The sequence below is a fragment of the Oncorhynchus mykiss genome, chromosome 8, assembly GCF_013265735.2.
Source record: "Oncorhynchus mykiss isolate Arlee chromosome 8, USDA_OmykA_1.1, whole genome shotgun sequence".
Lineage (NCBI taxonomy): Eukaryota > Metazoa > Chordata > Actinopteri > Salmoniformes > Salmonidae > Oncorhynchus > Oncorhynchus mykiss.
Genome location: NC_048572.1, coordinates 77,019,027 through 77,038,414, shown reverse-complemented (window position 1 = coordinate 77,038,414; position 19,388 = coordinate 77,019,027). Strand labels below are relative to the sequence as shown.

General features: G+C 44.3%; 2 protein-coding genes across 12 annotated transcripts in view; one reads left to right on the top strand and one right to left on the bottom strand.

Moving 5' to 3' along the window:
- The window catches only part of LOC110530659 (neurabin-1), a 26,987-nt gene extending 8,033 nt beyond the window's left edge, over positions 1-18,954 (bottom strand). For 2 of the 5 annotated variants that reach the window (XM_036986294.1, XM_036986298.1), the window contains exons 1-6: positions 18,889-18,954; positions 2,338-4,347; positions 1,469-1,601; positions 1,157-1,277; positions 965-1,069; positions 769-865 (exon numbers count right to left, since the gene is read on the bottom strand). In XM_036986294.1, the coding sequence (XP_036842189.1) occupies positions 769-865; positions 965-1,069; positions 1,157-1,277; positions 1,469-1,601; positions 2,338-4,347; positions 18,889-18,939 (2,517 nt within the window). In that variant the 5' untranslated portion in view covers positions 18,940-18,954. Of the gene's footprint in view, positions 1-768; positions 866-964; positions 1,070-1,156; positions 1,278-1,468; positions 1,602-2,337; positions 4,451-8,085; positions 8,242-8,999; positions 9,024-18,888 lie in introns of those variants that run through there. The other 3 variants (XM_036986297.1, XM_036986295.1, XM_036986296.1) reach the window with 3 other exon arrangements.
- Positions 18,477-19,388, top strand: part of LOC110530658 (rap guanine nucleotide exchange factor 4) — a 38,074-nt gene continuing 37,162 nt past the window's right edge. For 5 of the 7 annotated variants that reach the window (XM_021613880.2, XM_021613879.2, XM_021613878.2 and 2 more), the window contains exon 1: positions 18,480-18,638. Coding sequence is in view for 1 of the 7 variants with exons in the window: in XM_021613882.2 (XP_021469557.2) it covers positions 18,571-18,638 (68 nt within the window). In the remaining 6 variants the exon portion in view is untranslated. Of the gene's footprint in view, positions 18,639-19,388 lie in introns of all 7 variants that reach the window. The other 2 variants (XR_005052957.1, XM_021613882.2) reach the window with 2 other exon arrangements.

The window sequence follows — 19,388 nt, the reverse complement described above, 5'->3', positions numbered from 1 at the left end:
CTGCCTGCCTCTACCGTAGGGCCAGTCACACCCCTGCCTGCCTGCCTCTACCGTAGGGCCAGTCACACCACTGCCTGCCTCTACCGCAGGGCCAGTCACACCACTGCCTGCCTCTACCGCAGGGCCAGTCACACCACTGCCTGCCTCTACCGCAGGGCCAGTCACACCACTGCCTGCCTCTACCGCAGGGCCAGTCACACCATTGCCTGCCTCTACTGTAGGGCCAGTCACACCCCTGCATACCTCTACCGCAGGGCCAGTCACACCCCTGCCTGCCTCTACCGCAGGGCCAGTCACACCACTGCCTACCTCTACCGTAGGGCCAGTCACACCCCTGCCTACCTCTACCGTAGGGCCAGTCACACCACTGCCTACCTCTACCGTAGGGCCAGTCACACCACTGCCTACCTCTACTGTAGGGCCAGTCACACCCCTGCATACCTCTACCGCAGGGCCAGTCACACCACTGCCTACCTCTACCGTAGGGCCAGTCACACCACTGCCTACCTCTACTGTAGGGCCAGTCACACCACTGCCTACCTCTGTAGGGCCAGTCACACCACTGCCTACCTCTACCGTAGGGCCAGTCACACCACTGCTTACCTCTACTGTAGGGCCAGTCACACCACTGCCTACCTCTACCGTAGGGCCAGTCACACCACTGCCTACCTCTACCGTAGGGCCAGTCACACCCCTGCCTACCTCTACTGTAGGGCCAGTCACACCCCTGCATACCTCTACCGCAGGGCCAGTCACACCACTGCCTACCTCTACTGTAGACGGTGTCTTGTCCTGCTCCAGACTCTCATTGATTAGACGGGCCACCTCACTCTCCTCTCCCTGCTTCTCCCGTCCAATAAAAAACCTGCAGTGAGGGACAATGACAAATCATTACCCTGTGTTAAGTGACAACCAATCTGCAAAGAGAAAGTGTATGAGCGTGAGCCTGTCTGTGCTTGCATACCTGACAGTGCCGATGGTGTTCTTCAGCATGGTGGCAGCAAACAGCTGTGTGACTCCGACCAGACTGACCCCATCCACCTCCACTATCTGGTCATTCACCTGGATACTAACACACACACAATCTAGGATCAGCTTACAGCACCGCACTCACATCCTAACCATTAGAAAGGCATCATTGACCATAGATTCTCACCGTCCGTCCTGTTGTGTAGCTCCGTTCTCAGTGATGGTCTTAACGAAGATCCCCAACTTCTCCAGCCCCTGGTCAGCCCCTACCCCCATCCCTATTATACTGATACCCAGGCCCTCCACTCCTAGACAGACAGACGGGGGAGTTAGACAAAGGTGTTAAAACAGAGAATTAGAGAGAGACACAGAGAGAGACACAGAGAGAGACACAGAGAGAGACACAGAGAGAGTAAACGATGAGAATGAGAGAACAGTAGAGAGAAAAGGAGAGAGGAATATAAAGGAAAGGAAGCAGTACAGAGGGAGTGAGCACAACCTTTCTTAATTTGGACAGGGAAGACATCCATCTTGTCCACTCTCTTCTCCAGTTCATACTCAGCAGAGGCAGACACAGGGTCAACATCATCATTACGCCGGTCATAGTCTGCATTTGAGTAGGTCAGGAACACCTGAGTGTACACACACACACACCATTAGATCTTTCAGTCATGCCTGTCTTTGGCTGTCTGGATCCTGACTAGCCACTGCTATCTGGGGTTACTGCTAGCACACCATGACCATCCTGTTTATGCTAGCAGATCCTCCAGTAGGACTGGGGTGTGAGATGGGATTGGAAACAAGCTGTTGCAAATCCATGTGCTCTACTGCAGTTCAATCTCAGAGGCAGAGAACATCTTAGACAAAATGGTCCAAGAACAGTAATTCAATCCTAACACACACACACACACACACACCCTGTGAAATGTGTGCCAACTGTGTCGTACCCATTGAGGCTCTCAGTATACTTGGTGGCCACACAAGGCCTGAGAAGTCTGGGAGATTTAAAATCCTTACTGGACTAATAAATTCATTACGAGGCCCTAAAATAAGCTGACTTGCAGTTTGGTAAGACATGGGAGCCAACACTCATCCTGGGGGAGAAAAGCTGTTGATATATCACTTATTCTGAGCTGAATACCTGACAGAGCATGTGAGATCCTGTCTCTCTCCTCTCACCCTAAAGGAATAGAATAGACTGGCTGTATGTTCATTTGTCCATCTATTCATCTGTTCTAGCCATGGTTTTCATCTTACCCCAATTATGAGGGCCAGACTTCCTCTCAAATAAAAATCTGGTATCACTTTATCAAACCTAATGGGGTGAGTGAGGAAGGAAGTGTCAATGTGATCGGGGGGGGGGGTTACCTTGATTGGTGCTGCAGAGAACTTAATCTTCCTCCTCTTAGCAGAATCCACATCATCGTCATCCTCATGGGGAAGACTGGGAATCTCCTCATATTCCATAAAGAGCTGCTCCCAGTCCTTTCTGTGCCATTCCAAATCGTCATGACACTCAGAGTTCAGTTCCCCATCCTCCATAAAGGCCTCATTCTCAATTCCAAGGACGGCAGCAAATCCATTCTCCTCATCTCCTCTCTCAGTGCACTCCCTCTCTTCCCTCTCCTGCTCTTCCTTCACTTCCACTCTGCACTTTCTTTCCTCTTCTTCCCTGAAGTCAATCCCTCCATCTTCCAATCCAGCCTTCTCTTTCGCTTCCTCCTCTCCCTCGCTCACCTCCTCCCTCATCTTTTCTTTGCTGTCACTGCACATGGTTTCTCTCTCCTCAAGTTCCTTTTCCTCCTGCTCTCCTGCCTCATCTCCTTTCACCTCTACCTCCACTTTGTCACAGTCTCCGGTTGTCCCCTCTCCTCTGTGCTGCTCTATTTCTTGGCTGATCAGTCTGTTTTCTCCCTCCATTCGATCTTCCCTCTGTTCTGTCTCCTGCTGTTTCATGTCTCTTTCAGATTCACTTTCCTGTTCCGTCACTTCAAGACTGTCAGGGAATCCCTCCACACACTCTGCCATTCTGGGTTCTACTGGAGGTTCAACCGTTCTCTTTTCCACCATTCTAGGTTCTACTGTTCTTTGTGCCGATGTAGGGTCAACCATTTTAGGTTCTACTGTTCTTTGTGCTGATGTAGGTTCAACTATTCTAGGTTCCACTCTGGATTCTTCAAACACATCATCCACCAGGTTATTCTCATTGCCCTCCTCCCTCTTTCCTTCCTCCTCTCCTTCATTACCGTCGCTCTCAGATGACTCGTTCTTCACCTCCACTAGCTCCGCCCTTACAGTTCCAGCCCCTGACCCCTCTTTGGGGGTCAAAGGGACATCAGGGGTCATGTAAAGGTCGTTAGGGTGGTTCCCATCAGACAAACTCCTGTTGTCCAGGGGGTCAGCATTAGGACTACTAGGGCTATAGAGGTCAGTCTGTTCAGAACAATGGGAGACTGGGGTGAGAGGACTGGGGGAGTTGGAAGAAGGGGATGGAGGCTGAGAGTGGGGGGAGGTGGGTGCTGGGCTAGAAAGGTTGGATACATGGGAGAACACAAAGTTCTCACACACACTCCCATCTAACACATTCCTGCGGTCTGAGGGGTCAGTTGTAGGACTTCTACCGTCAGGGGAAAATGTCTCACTGTTGTGACCATTAACAGGGTGAAGGGGTGTAGGCAAACTGGTGTCCAGTGAGGAAGTGGCTGTATGGAGTTCTATGTTGGGTAGTGAAATGTGTATGTGCATGAGTTCTTTCCTTCTCTCCCCTTCACTTTCTGACATGGATGTCAGCTGCTCCCTGTCTAACCTGCTCCTTGCACTCCCAATCCCACTTTCCTCCCCACTCTCCACCAACCTCCTGCTATCTCTGCCAGGGCTGACATTTAAACGTTGACCCCCAATGACCGTCTCAAAGAGCTTCCGGGTCACCGAGAACTTCTGGGCTAGAGCAGCTCTGTCTATGTCTGCTATCTCCTCTGCTTTAGACGGTTTATCTAGCATAGACAATTCTACACTGGACATGCTGGCCACACTGCTCCGGAGAGAGCTGGAGCTGAGAGGGTGTTTGGGCAGGGCCTCAGATAAGGGGTGGAGGAGGTGCTGTTGGCTGTCCATCTGGAAGAAGATGTTGTCTTTGATCTTAGTTCCTCTAGGGCTGAGGGCCCCACCCCTGGTACCCTCACCAGGGTTACCTCCACTGCTAGTCCTGGTGTGAGGGACTGCCATGGAGCCAGGTGAAGGGATTGAGGCGCCCAGGGAAGAAGGTCTAGGCCTGGTCGCTGCATCCAAGGAGCATTTGATGGTGTGGAAGTCAGACTTATAGGCGTTCCTGTGGGGGGAGGCGCTCCGGGCTTTATTTTCCGTCCGCATCATCTGGGGCTGGAGACAGGTGGAGAGGTATGGAGCTCAATGAAGGAGAGTCAAGTTAGCATGTATCCCTGATTAGACAGGTTCAGGACTCCACTGTCTACAGAGAAACACACTAGGCCAGAATCAGTTAACAAAAAAAATACAATTAAAGTCATGGAATGGCACTGGTGCTTTTGACATGGTTGCAGAAGCAAAATCTTTATTTCATATTAAATTGTAATTTAATGGTTGTTTAACCTACTTACAACTACCTAATAACCTTGTTCACCAGACACTTCCGGCCATGCACAATTAGCCTGGCAATGATGTTCCCTAACTACAAATAATTGGGTTCTACCATTTGATTACAATCCCTTTTGGACAGCATTCCTTTTGATTTTAACTCAACTTCCCATACATACACTACATGACCAAAAGTATGTGGACACATGCATGTCTAACATTTCATTCCAAAATCGTGGGCTTTAATATGGAATTGGTCCCTCCTTGCTGCTATAAAAGCATCCACTCTTCTGGGAAGGCTTTACACTAGATGTTGGAACATTGCTGTGGGGACTCCATTCAGCCACAAGAGCATTAGTGAGGTCAGGGCACTGATGTTGGGCGATTAGGCCTGGCTCGCAATTCCAATTCATCCCAAAGGTGTTCGATGGGGCTGCGGTCAGGGATATGTGCAGGCCAGTCAAGTTCTTCCACACTGGACCTCACTTTGCCATGCTGAAACAGGAAAGGGCCTTCCCCAAACTGTTGCCACAAAGTTGGAAGCACAGAAATGTCTAGAATGAAATTGTATGCAGTAGTGTTAAGATTTCCCTTCACTGGAACTAAATGGCCTAGACTGAACCATGAAAAACAGCCCCAGACCACTATTCCCCCTCCTCTATGCATTGGGGCAGGTAGCGTTCTCCTGGCAGCCACTAAACCCAGATTTGTCCGTGGGACCTGCCAGATGCTGAAGCTTGATTCATCACTCCAGAGAACACATGTCCACTGCGCTTTACACCACTCCAGCCGACAATTGGCATTGCGCAAGGCGATCTTAGGCTTGTGTGCGGCTGCTCGGCCATGGAAACCCATTTAATGAAGCTCCCGACTAACAGTTATTGTACTGACGTTGCTTCCAGAGGTAGTTTGGTACTTGGTAGTGAGTGTTGCAACAGAGGACAGACGATTTTTACGCACTTCAGCAGTCCCGTTCTGTGAGCTTGTGTGGCCTACCACTTTGCGCCTGAGCCAGTGTTGCTCCTAGATGTTTCCGCTTCACAATAACAGCACTTACAGGGCAGAAATGTGACGAACTGACTTGTTGGAAAGGTGGCATCCTATGACGGTGCCACATTGAAAGTCACTGAGCTCTTCATGTAAGGCCTTTCTACTGCCAATGTTTGTCTATGGAGATGGCATGGCTGTGCGTGCTCAGTTTTACACCTGTCAGCAAAGGGTGTGGCTGAAATAGCCGAATCCACTAATTTGAAGGGGTGTCCACATACTTTTGTGTATATATAGTGTATTCGTCCATGGTAGAAGTGATCAGAAAGTGACTTTTTAGATCTGAATCCCAAAACATTCAGGAGATGGAGGTGCCCAAAGTCGACCCATTATGCATACCCCACCATATCACGAGACATCCATATCTTCATCACTGGAAAATATAAAACACTTGAGTTTGATAATCATTTAAAAGCTTTCAAAAAAGGATTGTCAAATTGTTAAATTCTTTATTAAAAAAACAACATTTGTTGCCTTTAACGTAAATTAATTACTTTTTTTCCGCATCGTTTGTAGCTTAGACCCTGTTTTACATCATTGGAGGTGTTTGTGTCGTGCCGGCCAGGTTGAGAGATGCTCTTGAATACAGGGTGGGTGTCATGTTATGCCTGATAAATGTACTGAAATGGAAATAAAATGGACATTTTAACTTTCAAATGGTACCACAAAGATAGTTGGAGGTCCACACATCAGATAATGTTGAATTGAATATCAGTTTTAAATTACACCGTCAATTAAACTGTCCATAGGAAACCTATTAAAATCATAGAAATATACATAGAATAGACATTCCCATTTAAACACCCACGAGCTTTTAACACTAATACTTTTTAGTCTTCTTCCTCTTGCGAGTCGCGACTGAGCTGACCCAAACAGATTTCTGCCGTAGCCTACACTTGGCAGCCTGAACCAAACAGCTTTGTGCCGTAGCCTACACTTGGCCACCTGAGCCATGGCGCAGCTACTGTAGGAACCACAAGTGTATATCCTATGTATAAGAAAAGAAAAACAACTTTGTGGAATTATCTATGATGCAGCAGTCTAACGCACTGCATTTCAGTGCTAGAGGCTTCACTACAGACCCTGGTTCAATCCCGGGCTGTATCACAACCGTTCGTGATCGGGAGTCTCATAGGGTGGCGAATAATTGGCCTAATGTCATCCAGGATAGGGGAGGGTTTGGCTGGGGTAGGCCATTGTTGTAAAATAATAATTTGTTCTTAACTGACTTGCCTAGTTAAATAAAGTTTAAATAAAAGTTGCCCTCTGGTGGAGGGCCTTTAAGCTGACATTCGACAGTGGCCATCTTTGTCGTAGTTATTGGAAGTCAAAATCTGTATTTAATTTAAATTTCAATGGTGTACCAGCTAAATTGCAGTGGTCTGAAGGGATAGTTTCATTCTATTAATTCTATTTCTATGATTGAAATGACAACCACCCAGTAACCAAGAGTATGCGGTGTCTCAAATGATGGTGGACAAACAACACATACACCTCAGGAGGTAGTCAGAATAGATTCTGAACCTACGCTTTCTTACAGCTGCACTGGGGTCAGACAGACTTAATGTTTAGATTAAGATACCGGGATATGACTCGCAAAATGTACCTCAATCCAGGGCAGAGCAGTTGTTCAATCTTCTCATTTGACAGTTGGGATAATTGTACTATTCACAGTACAATTCATTGCTCATCCCTGGAATGAGGTACATTCACCAAGCCATATCTCAGACTGGCTACGTGGGCTCTTAATCTAAACAGGAAGCCTGTCTGACCCCGTGCAGCTGTAAACAAGTGTAGGTTCGCAATATATTCTGGCTACCTCAGATAATGTAAATTAGGGTTTAAATTACAACATTTGAAAATATATAATCTGAGTTCATGAATTTTTTGAGAATTCACATTAAAAAAGGTTTTTTAAAAAAGGCAATTATTTATAAAAACACATTTCAAGGAATGATTCAATTGTTTGATAACCATGTTTTTAAGCTTTTAAAATTCATATCGAACTCAACCATTCATCTTCTCCAGTGATGAAGACCTGGATGTCTCATGGTATGGTGGTGTATGCAAAATGCGTCAACTTTGAGCACCTCCATCTCCTAAAGGTTTTGGCATTTAGGTCCCAAAGAAAAACAACTTTCTGACCACTTACTTTTCTACATTGGGCAAATATGTGTTACGTTTTGTTCAAATCAAAAGGGGTGCGGTGAAAAAGTAGCTAAAATCAAATGGAATTACCTAATCATAACATAAAACAGCAATATAACGACATGTAGGCTTACTTATCGTACAGTAGGCTACTGTTAAATTCAAGATTATATTCGACGATAACATGTTATAGGCCTATTGGGTCTTGAAAAGGTGAAGTTCGTGAGACCGTCACAACTGTTCGCAAAGCTGAAAGACAACTACAACGCATTCAAAATCAGGTCAAGTTGATTCATGTCGCTATTCAAGTTTAACAGTATTTATAATCACCAGTATTGTCCCTTCGTCCGCGGCTTTAGAAACGCTGATTGAATTGTCCTCGGTTCATTGGAGAAAGGACACATTTGTCCACTCGCCACACCTTGCGCCAACAGCGCCAGCTCCCTTCAATCAGCACCTGGCGCGCCACCAGAGACGCGACTACAGTGAAAGTGCGCGTGCACGAAACGCTTTCATATCATATTCAGGTATATTCTCCATCCTATTGCAATGTCTTTGAGGATTTTGGCTGGCATAAACCTGTGTTCTCAGCATGCTAACAGAGTACAGATGGCAGCTAATGTCACTAAATACTGAAATTGGATTATCTCACTGTAATCCTGTGTAAACTACCTTGGTGTAAACACTTACATCACAGTCAGGCTACTCCCCCTCTCCCTATCACAGAGAGGAACGTGATAATACATGTAACCCTCTCAATTTAACACACAACAGGGACAAGTGAGGGAATCCATTGGGAATAATAATAATAATGATTATCATATTGTGCTAATAATAAACCATTAATACCCTGAAGAGCTGTTCTGAAGACTGGTGCCAAGGTGGCCGGGCTGCCAATCAGTCCATTTGAGGTCTGTCCTGTTTGGCTATTGATGCTCACACAGAGAAACCTGCTGTCCAGACTCTTAGCCATATTGCTACAAAGCCAGAGGTGACTGAAGAAGACAAGAAGTGTACTACGCTAATGTACACTGTTCTGGACCCGTGGTTGGAAAAGGAGACACACCCTGTCCGACTGCTTAGCTGCTAGCCAATCAATCAAACTATTAGAAAATCAATCAATTAATAAATTACTTTCAGCCTACATAACAGTTTCCTAAGTATAATTAATTTCCACATTGAAATGTACTGTACAGTACAGCATATTCACCATTCACAAAAGGAACTAAAGTGGAGCAGCTTACCTGCAGCCAGATCTGCCTCTCCTCCAGGTAGGCAGATTAGAGTGGAACAGAGCAGAGTGGAACAGAGTAGAGTGGAACAGAGCAGAGTGGAACAGTGCGGAACAGAACAGAGGGAAACAGAACAGCGTTGAACAGACCAGAGCAGAGTGAAACAGAACAGAGTGGAGTGGAATAGAACAGAACAGAGTGGAACAGAACAGAGCAGAGTGGAACAGAGCAGAGTGGAACAGAACAGAGCAGAGTGGAATAGAACAGAGCAGAGTGGAACAGAACAGAACAGGCAGAGTGGAACAGAACAGGCAGAGTGGAACAGAGTAGAGTAGAACAGAGCAGAGTGAAACAGAACAGAGCAGAGTGAAACAGAACAGAGCAGAGTGGAACAGAACAGAGCAGAGTGGAACAGAACAGGCAGAGTGGAACAGAACAGAGTAGAGTAGAACAGAGCAGAGTGGAACAGAGTAGAGTGGAACAGAGTAGAGTGGGCTGTAGAGAGTATTGGGGCTATGGTGAGTTCTGACCTGGATATGGAACCATTCTCCCAGGAGGCACTGGGACCTAGATGATATAAATACCACCCACTGTACAGAGGGGAGAGAGAGAGAGGTGGAGAAGGATAATGGAAGGAGAAGGATAGAGGAATGTGGGTGAAGGGAGTGAGAGGAAGGGAGAGAGGTGGGGGGAGAGAGAGTAGGAGGGAGGAGAAAGAAAAGAGAGAGAAAGACTAAAAGTGATGGGTAGAGGAGCATTGTCCTCCATCTTATATCTGCTGAGAGATATAGGATGTTGGTTCATTACCATTAGACATTCTGCCCTTGATTTGTTTCTTTCAGCCCTAATTGTTTCCAGACCAACTTTGATCTCAGACAAATCACGAGAGAAAGCCAACAACAATAACAGCAGCAGTTATTTGTGTGCTCTCAACTATGTGTGTGTCAGCGTTTGGCAGCCAATCATGACCCAGATGGAGATCTATAGGTAAAAAACATAGTTGGTGCATCCTGATGTTCACCCCAGAGAACATGTATCAACCAGCTCTTATTTAGCTCTTATTTAATGTAAAAAATAAGAAGATTGCACTGCTCTGAAAACTGAAACTGTTCCTGAGATATTTACTTTTAAGAAACAGTTATCAATATCAAACTCACAAAAATTATAATTACATTAACATTAGCTAATTGTGATTGCAGCCATTTTGAAGAACCAGAAAGAAAACTATCAAGGTGTAATCATTGAACATCCCAGAGTGTCCTCTCGAAATGTACAACAGGACTAACACAGTGGCATACAGTGCATTCAGAAAGTATTCAGACATCTTGACTTTTTCCATATTTTACTTTATTACAGCCTAATTCTAAAATGGAATCAATTATCCCCCCCATCATTCTTCACACAATAACCCATAATAACCAAGCAAAAACAGTTTTTAATTTTTTTTTTTAGCAAATGTATAAAAAAATGTAAAACTCAAATATCAATCAATCAATCAAATTTATTTTATATAGCCCTTCGTACATCAGCTGATATCTCAAAGTGCTGTACAGAAACCCAGCCTAAAACCCCAAACAGCAAGCAATGCAGGTGAAGAAGCACGGTGGCTAGGAAAAACTCCCTAGAAAGGCCAAAACCTAGGAAGAAACCTAGAGAGGAACCAGGCTATGTGGGGTGGCCAGTCCTCTTCTGGCTGTGCCGGGTGGCGATTATAACAAAACATGGTCAAGATGTTCAAATGTTCATAAATGACCAGCATGGTCGAATAATAATAAGGCAGAATAGTTGAAACTGGAGCAGCAGCACAGTCAGGTGGACTGGGGACAGCAAGGAGTCATCATGTCAGGTATTCCTGGGGCATGGTCCTAGGGCTCAGGTCCTCCGAGAGAGAGAAAGAAAGAGAGAATTAGAGAGAGCATATGTGGGATGGCCAGTCCTCTTCTGGCTGTGCCGGGTGGAGATTATAACAGAACATGGCCAAGATGTTCAAATGTTCATAAATGATCAGCATGGTCGAATAATAATAAGGCAGAACAGTTGAAACTGGAGCAGTAGCACAGCCAGGTGGACTGGGGACAGCAAGGAGTCATCATGTCAGGTAGTCCTGGGGCATGGTCCTAGGGCTCAGGTCCTCCGAGAGAGAGAAAGAGAGAAGGAGAGAATTAGAGAACGCACACTTAGATTCACACAGGACACCGAATAGGACAGGAGAAGTACTCCAGATATAACAAACTGACCCTAGCCCCCCGACACATAAACTACTGCAGCATAAATACTGGAGGCTGAGACAGGAGGGGTCAGGAGACACTGTGGCCCACTCCGAGGACACCCCCGGACAGGGCCAAACAGGAAGGATATAACCCCACCCACTTTGCCAAAGCACAGCCCCCACACCACTAGAGGGATATCTTCAACCACCAACTTACCATCCTGAGACAAGGCTGAGTATAGCCCACAAAGACCTCCGCCACGGCACAACTTAAGGGGGGGGGGGGGGGGGGGCGCCAACCCAGACAGGATGACCACATCAGTGACTCAACCCACTCAGGTGACGCACCTCCTCCAGGGACGGCATGAGAGAGCCCCAGTAAAGCCAGTGACTCAGCCCCTGTAATAGGGTTAGAGGCAGAGAATCCCAGTGGAAAGAGGGGAACCGGCCAGGCAGAGACAGCAAGGGTGGTTCGTTGCTCCAGAGCCTTTCCGTTCACCCTCCCACTCCTGGGCCAGACTACACTCAATCATATGACCCACTGAAGAGATGAGTCTTCAGTAGAGACTTAAAGGTTGAGACCGAGTTTGCGTCTCTGACATGGGTAGGCAGACCGTTCCATAAAAATGGAGCTCTATAGGAGAAAGCCCTGCCTCCAGCTGTTTGCTTAAAAATTCTAGGGACAATTAGGAGGCCTGCGTCTTGTGACCGTAGCGTACGTGTAGGTATGTACGGCAGGACCAAATCAGAGAGATAGATAGGAGCAAGCCCATGTAATGCTTTGTAGGTTAGCAGTAAAACCTTGAAATCAGCCCTTGCTTTGACAGGAAGCCAGTGTAGAGAGGCTAGCACTGGAGTAATATGATCAATTTTTTTGGTTCTAGTCAGGATTCTAGCAGCCGTATTTAGCACTAACTGAAGTTTATTTAGTGCTTTATCCGGGTAGCCGGAAAGTAGAGCATTGCAGTAGTCTAACCTGGAAGTGACAAAAGCATGGATTAATTTTTCTGCATCATTTTTGGACAGAAAGTTCCTGATTTTTGCAATGTTACGTAGATGGAAAAAAGCTGTCCTTGAAATGGTCTTGATATGTTCTTCAAAAGAGAGATCAGGGTCCAGAGTAACGCCGAGGTCCTTCACAGTTTTATTTGAGACGACTGTACAACCATTAAGATTAATTGTCAGATTCAACAGAAGATCTCTTTGTTTCTTGGGACCTAGAACAAGCATCTCTGTTTTGTCCGAGTTTAAATATCACATTTGCATATGTATTCAGACCCTTTATTCAGTACTTTGTTGAATCAACTTTGGCAGCGATTACAGCCTCGGATCTTCTTGGGTATGACACTACAAGCTTGGCACACCTTTATTTGGGGAGTTTCTCCCATTCTTCTCTGCAGATCCTCTCATGCTCTGTCAGGTTGGATGGGGAGCGTCGCAGCACAACTATTTTCAGGTCTCTCCAGAGATTTTCAAACAGGTTCAAGTCCAGTCTCTGGCTGGGCTACTCAAAGACATTTAGACACTCCTGCATTCTCTAGTCTGTATGCTTAGGGTCGTTGTCCTGTTTGAAGGTCAACGTTCATCTTTCCGTCGATGCTGACTAGTCTCCCAGTCCCTGCCGCTGAAAAACATCCCCACGGCATTATGCTGCCACCACCATGCTTCACTGTAGGGGTGGGGCCAGATTTTCTCCAGGCTTGGTATTCAGGCCAAAGAGTTCAATCTTGGTTTCATCAGACCCGAGAATCTTGTTCCTCAAGGTCTAAGAGTCCTTTAGATGCCTTTTGGCAACTCCAAGTGGGCTGTCGTGCCGATTTACAGAGGAGTGGCTTTCGTCTGGCCACTCTACCATAAAGGCCTGATTAGTGGAGTGCTGCAGAGATCGTTGTCCTTCTGGAAGGTTCTTCCATCTCGACAGAGGAACTCTTGAGCTATGTCAGAGTGACCAATGGCACTTCTCATCATATTGCTGTTTGGCTGGGCAGCCAGCTCTAGGAAGAGTCTTTGTGGTTCCAAACTTTTTCAATTTAAGAACGACAGAAGCCACTGTGTACTTGGTGACCTTCAATGCTGCAGTAATGTTTTTGCACCCATCCCCAGATCTGTGCCTCGACACAATCCGGTCTCGGAGCTCTACAGCCAAATCGTTCAACCTCATGGCTTGGTTTTTGCTCTGACGTGCATTGTCAACTGTGGGACCTTATATAGACAGGTGTGTGCCTTTCCAAATCATGTCCAATCAATAGAATTTACCACTCCAATCAAGTTGAGGAAATATCTCAAGGATGATCAATGTAAACAGAATGCACCTGAGCTTAATTTCGAGTCTCATAGAGAAGGGTCTGAATACTTATGTAAAAAATGTATTTGTGTTTTTAATTTTTAATACATTAACAAAAAATTCTAAAATCCTGTTTTCGCTTTGTCATTATGCCGTTTTGTGTGTAGATTGATGAGGTTAATAATTTTTTGGGGAATAAGGCTGTAACGTAACAAAATGTAGAAAAAGTCAAGGGGTCTGAACACTTTCCAAATTTAGATACAGACCAAAAACTAATGTCCATTGGAGAGGACAAAAATGAATGGTTGGGTCTCTGGAGGATAGAGGACCAGTGGCAACCCGTCATTCAGGGCAGGTGGGGAATGTTATTTTTAATGCCTGTTTTTCATGTTATTTTTTCATTAATACGTGTCACATATCAGTTTGCAAAAAAAATAAAAAAATAAAATAAAATTGGAGTTAATGAAGCTGCATACAAACATGGTCTCTTTTTTGCTTCCTTGAATAAGGCAGCTCCAAAATGCAGGTGTTTCAGCCTAGCTCGGTGCTTTCTGTGGTGGTGGAGCAGCCAGTGGAAATACAGAGCTTAGGGTTTGGTAAAGTTCTCTAGTTGCGCCATGATTAGCTCAGTTTTCTGTCACTCATGGGGACACTATGTCACCGCAAAATCTACGGAGAGAGCTTGAAAATTCAAGCCCCTTTGGTGCTGTCATAGAGTTACATTAGATGTGCCCGTCCAAGAAGGCTCAAGGTCATTGGCCACAGATAAAATGACGTCAAATCACGTTATATCAACCGTAGCTTTGATTGGACCGATCATGTCAACATCATACTTTCAAAATCTTAGCTAGCAGGCATCATCATGAATCACGTCGACAATCTACTGGCAAATCCTTTTCAAAACGTGTCATATGAAGAGAAGAAATTATAGATAAAAGGTATCAGTGCTAATTGGCCATTGGACATAAACATTACACAACAAGTTGGAAATCGTAAATTCAACAATGAGTGGTTTGGAAGGAATCAGTGTCTAACTGCAAGCATTGCAAAGCAATCACTAGCCTGCTATTCAGTGGAGTTTATGTGTGGTCTAAGTCTGGGTTTAAGGGTCTCTTTTCCAAGCTTCAACATTGGAGCATTCCAGCATGACTTCTGCCGCATTCAAAACAAATGGAAACTAGGAACTGGGAAATCTCAGACTTTAGTGAGTTCAAGACAACTGGGAACTCAGAAGAAAACAAGCTTCGACTGGGAAAAGACATTCTTAATGGTCATCCAACTCAGAAGTCGGGAACTTGGGCTTCTTTCTAGAGCTCCGACCTGAAAATCACTAACGTCATGATTCCACCTTGTTTTTTTCCAGAGTTCCCAGTTGTCTTGAAAGCACCACAAATCCATATAGTGCCAGAATTTGATGACAAAGTTTGATGACTAAATTTGCCCACAAAGGACCGCCACACCACCTTCCTGTTCAAGTGAGCACAGTACAACAAGGTGAGTCCAAAAATGCATTGTATGCTGCTGCATACATTATGTAATATGCCAGGAAGATATGTATACTGTAGCTAAGAAAGTACGTTGTGTATGTTGTGTAGTAAGCTGTTAATAGCCCACGTGCCTCACCCTAATAATTGTGTCCCTTTTCCACTCATAATTTAGCCTACTGTTCTGACTTGGTGGTGCACATGTAGCCTATAGCCTGTTTTATAGAAATGTCATAATTTAGTAAGAGCTTTCATTGTCTGTTTAGATGCCCCCTTTATTTATCCTACGGTTCTGACTTGGTGTACAGGGTGAATACTGTAAGAACGACCCATGTTCTGAATTCTGTCGCTGTACATTACAAAAGTGCTGAACAAATAGTTATATTGATTACATTCGTCCTAGCTCGTTCATTAATGTCTTAATTGAAATTACGGATTGCCTCTTATCTGCTCATCCCCCCCCTTATGCCATAGTTTGTGCATCTCAATTATCTGTTGAAAACCACATTTGTTTAAGAAAGTCAGCCTTATCAGCTATGTTGTTTTTAAAAGGCAGTAAAAGAGGCTGAATGAACTGTTTTGCTGCCAGACAAGGCTCCGCTGATAACCAGGTGTAGCAGTGGTAAGATGTTGGGACTGCTGTTGGGAAAGCTTTATGTAGTTCCTAACAGTTTGTGGGAATCATTTGTCACCATTATAGTGCAATTAATGTATTGTTTAGTGTTGTGTAGTGGCTTGCTGACATGCATCTAAAACATATTTGTTTAGTTTGCCCCACCAAGATTTACATGCTAAAATTGCCCCTGTGGAGGACCATATTTAGAATTTCTCACATCCACCGGGACATTATTTAATCATCAGGACATTCAAAAACACTCTTTATTAACACCCTATGGTTGGAACACAAACACACAATTGTTTATAATTTCTGGGGTCTATGGCTCTGAGACACATACAGCAACACTGCCATCTACTGTTCAGAGGTGCATACTGCTGGTCAGGTGCTGCACTCCCATGAGGACAGCTGAAGAACACTTTTAGGTTCCAGATAGAACCTTCTGTTTCCTTGGTGTAGGCACTCCTAGATCTAAAAGGAATGGATAGCTTAAAGTGTTAGGAATAAATCAAACATTTTACTCAGTCTATCAGAAGGCAAGGTGAAACAATGCTTAAATATCTAGTAGTGTCTAAAGGGTTTGGATACACAATTCCTCTCTCTCCTACTTTGTCTGTCACATACATACTTCAGTCATTTAGTGTGTCTCTTATATAGCGCAACTTACAATAGTGAGTGCATACATATTCATACTGGTCCCCCGAGGGAATTGAACCCACAACCCTGGCTTTGCAAGCACCGTGCTCTACCAACTAAGTCACGCTAATGTCCTGCAGTGTTGGCTTCCTGTGGTGTTGTAGAGGACACATTCATTACACTGTGTTAAACCTCTACTTCAGACAGCTGGCACACATACACACACACAACAGATAACCTAGGTGGAACTAATAGCTCCCACTAGTATGGGAATCCCAGCTAACTGAATCTGTCAGTAGGAGGCTTTGTGTCTGTCGTCTGTGTTTTTCCATCTCTGAACACAACAGCACATCTCCTGCCTACCTCCTGTCTTCCTCGTTCATCAGTGGACATCAACAACCCCCTTTTCTCTTCCTCCCTCTACCACTCCCTGAGACCACACTGCAGGCCAGAGGAAAGGGAGTCAATCAATTCAAAGGGCTTTATTGGCATGGGAAACATATGTTTACATTGCCAAAGCAAGTGAAATATAGAACTAAACAAAATTGAAATAAACAATCAGTAATTTAACAGTAAACATTACACTCACAAAAGTTTCAAAGGAATAGAGACATTTCAAATGGCATATTATGGCTATCAATCTCTCCCTCCCTCTCATCTCATTTGATCCCTCTTCCCCACCCTTTTCTCTCCATTACCACCCTATCTATCTCTCTATCTCTCTCTCCACATCTTGTGTAGGAGAGTCTGTCTTCTCTCTCTCAACATCGGCCTGAAGGAAGTACTGTATCTTTTGGCACTCACTGAATCTCAAACTCTTCCTGTTTCCTCCCCCCTTGCTGGTGGCGTCTTTCTTTCCCCCCAACGCAGTTAAGCCAAAACCATGCCCCGTTATTCAGAGGGGCGTTCTACAACGCTTTGCGCGCTCTCCAAGTCCGGAAGTGAATATCAGGTAGCGCAAAATTTCAGTCACTGATTAATAACATTTGCCCTTGTATTTCAAGATCGAAAAATAAAATAACATCATGTCGTGGACAGTACTAGCCATTAATGTCCCTTAACGCTCAAAGACAGATTAAATGGCTGTAGCATTATGAATAATAAATTATGAATAATAAGCATATGATTTTACCTGATAATAGACTACTAATGATAATATAACAACTTCAAATACCGAGCTAGTAAAGTTAAGTAGCTTACGTTCATTATCTCACTTTCAATTGAGGGAATTCAGCAGAGTTCTCTGAGACATTTTTGCAACTCATTGATACTCCGAAAAGAAATATATGGGCAAATGTTACCAAACATGTAAATAATAGGCCTGCATTACGGTTAATTGTTAAATGACACTTTCCATCCTTACCTTGGAAGGTCACTGTCTCTGCGCTGATTGCCTGTGAGTGAGACAACGCTAGCTAGCCAATGGGAGCGTAGTAGAACGTTCTTCTGAATAACGGGGCGTGGTTTTAGCAAAACAGCGCTGGGAAAAGTAAGACGCTTCCTGGTGCCGTGACACTGTCGTTGTGGTGACAGACAGCCCGTCACCGCTGGCTGTATCTATCCTGTTTCACCAAACTCAGAAGCTTCACACACCATATAATCACAGTAGAATTCGATTTTAATGTCTATATCTATGCATCTGTGTTCCATGAATTGTTTCTCTGAATTCTTTATTTATTAGTGTTCCATGTGCAATATCTTAAATTCAACCATTAATAAAAATATACTGTTTTGTTTATGAAGATATTGTCTGTCACACATGTCATTCCATTCTATCTGATGCTGATGCTGTTCAGTGATTGATTATTGACCACTGAATAGCTCCCCACATTCAATCAGCTAATTTACTGCATTTCAACACATTTTGCCACAGTGCAGAGAAAAATGTGCAGTTTTATAGTGCTATTCTACAGATGTTGTCATGAAGCTAATAGAGAATGATCTAAAGGTTGATTGATTTTCCTTTCTCTTTTTCCTCCTCTCTTCATCTCTTTTCAGTTATGGTATGAAAGGACTGAATAGGTGAAGACAATTTCATTAACCTAGTCAGTATCACTATCATCAACACATTACACGTTTCTGAAAAAATATTCTCTAAATCTTTTTATTATCAACTCGAAGAATGGCATCTTTTAAAAAAAATTATAGCCTATTATTTAGCAAATCAATTTCACTCGTTGGTTGTTAATGTCCTGAGGGGGTAGAGTAGCCTCATAACGTTAAACCTCAGCCCAGGATCAGCCAAGGGGCGGAGTCGCGAGTTCAGCTCATGAACGACGGACTGCACGGATAACCACCACGCTGAAGCCGTCTTCAGCATCTCCCGGTTTCTCAATCACACATTATCTGGAAAGATGGTCGCTATAGAAACATCACCCAACTCGTCTCCTTTGGCTGAATGGGTCGAATGTCTGGATAAAAGGTGGGTAATAAACATTCCCGCCTTTTGGTCACGGCATCCTAAACCGCTGAAAACAACGAATTTGGGTTCCATTCATTAATCAGCATCAACATGACAAATCGTAATCTTAACCGGCAATCTCTGATTGTGTGCATGCCTGAGTGCGAAGGCGGCTTTGTTATTGTGTATCAAATGTCATTGACATATTCACATTCGGTCGAGGTACAAATTGAAGACCATTCCCAGGTTAGGTTATTCATAGGGCATTTACCTGCTGTGTTTGTCTATTTGCTAGTCGTTCACAAAGGCGTTGTAGGTTCATGGTTTTCTGTTTCACTCGTTAATCCTCCTCACCACCCGCAGCATTATCACTTTTTATCTCTTGTGAATTTAGACAGAACTTTATTGTAGTCTGCGATGGGTAATTTCTACCCTACAAAAAACAGTCGTGTGTGTAGGGTTGGTTTATTTTTGGGCGTGGGGCAGGTTTGCGCAAATCCAATCTCTTCATTGCAGGGTAATTTGTCAGCCGGCACTGTAAAAAAAATTGTGTTGAATCTCCTTTAAAAAATGAACGCAACAACAAAACACTTACTCTTATTAGTAGATGTAACGTCACATTTTCTTTTAGTAAAAAAATAGTTCATAAATTGTTTGGGATTTACACAAATAAAGTAAGTCCAGGGAATTTATAATAGCCATAAAAACGTGTTGGATTTACTGATAATGTGGTAATATGTGAGTTGATGTCACACACATTTAGTACAGCTG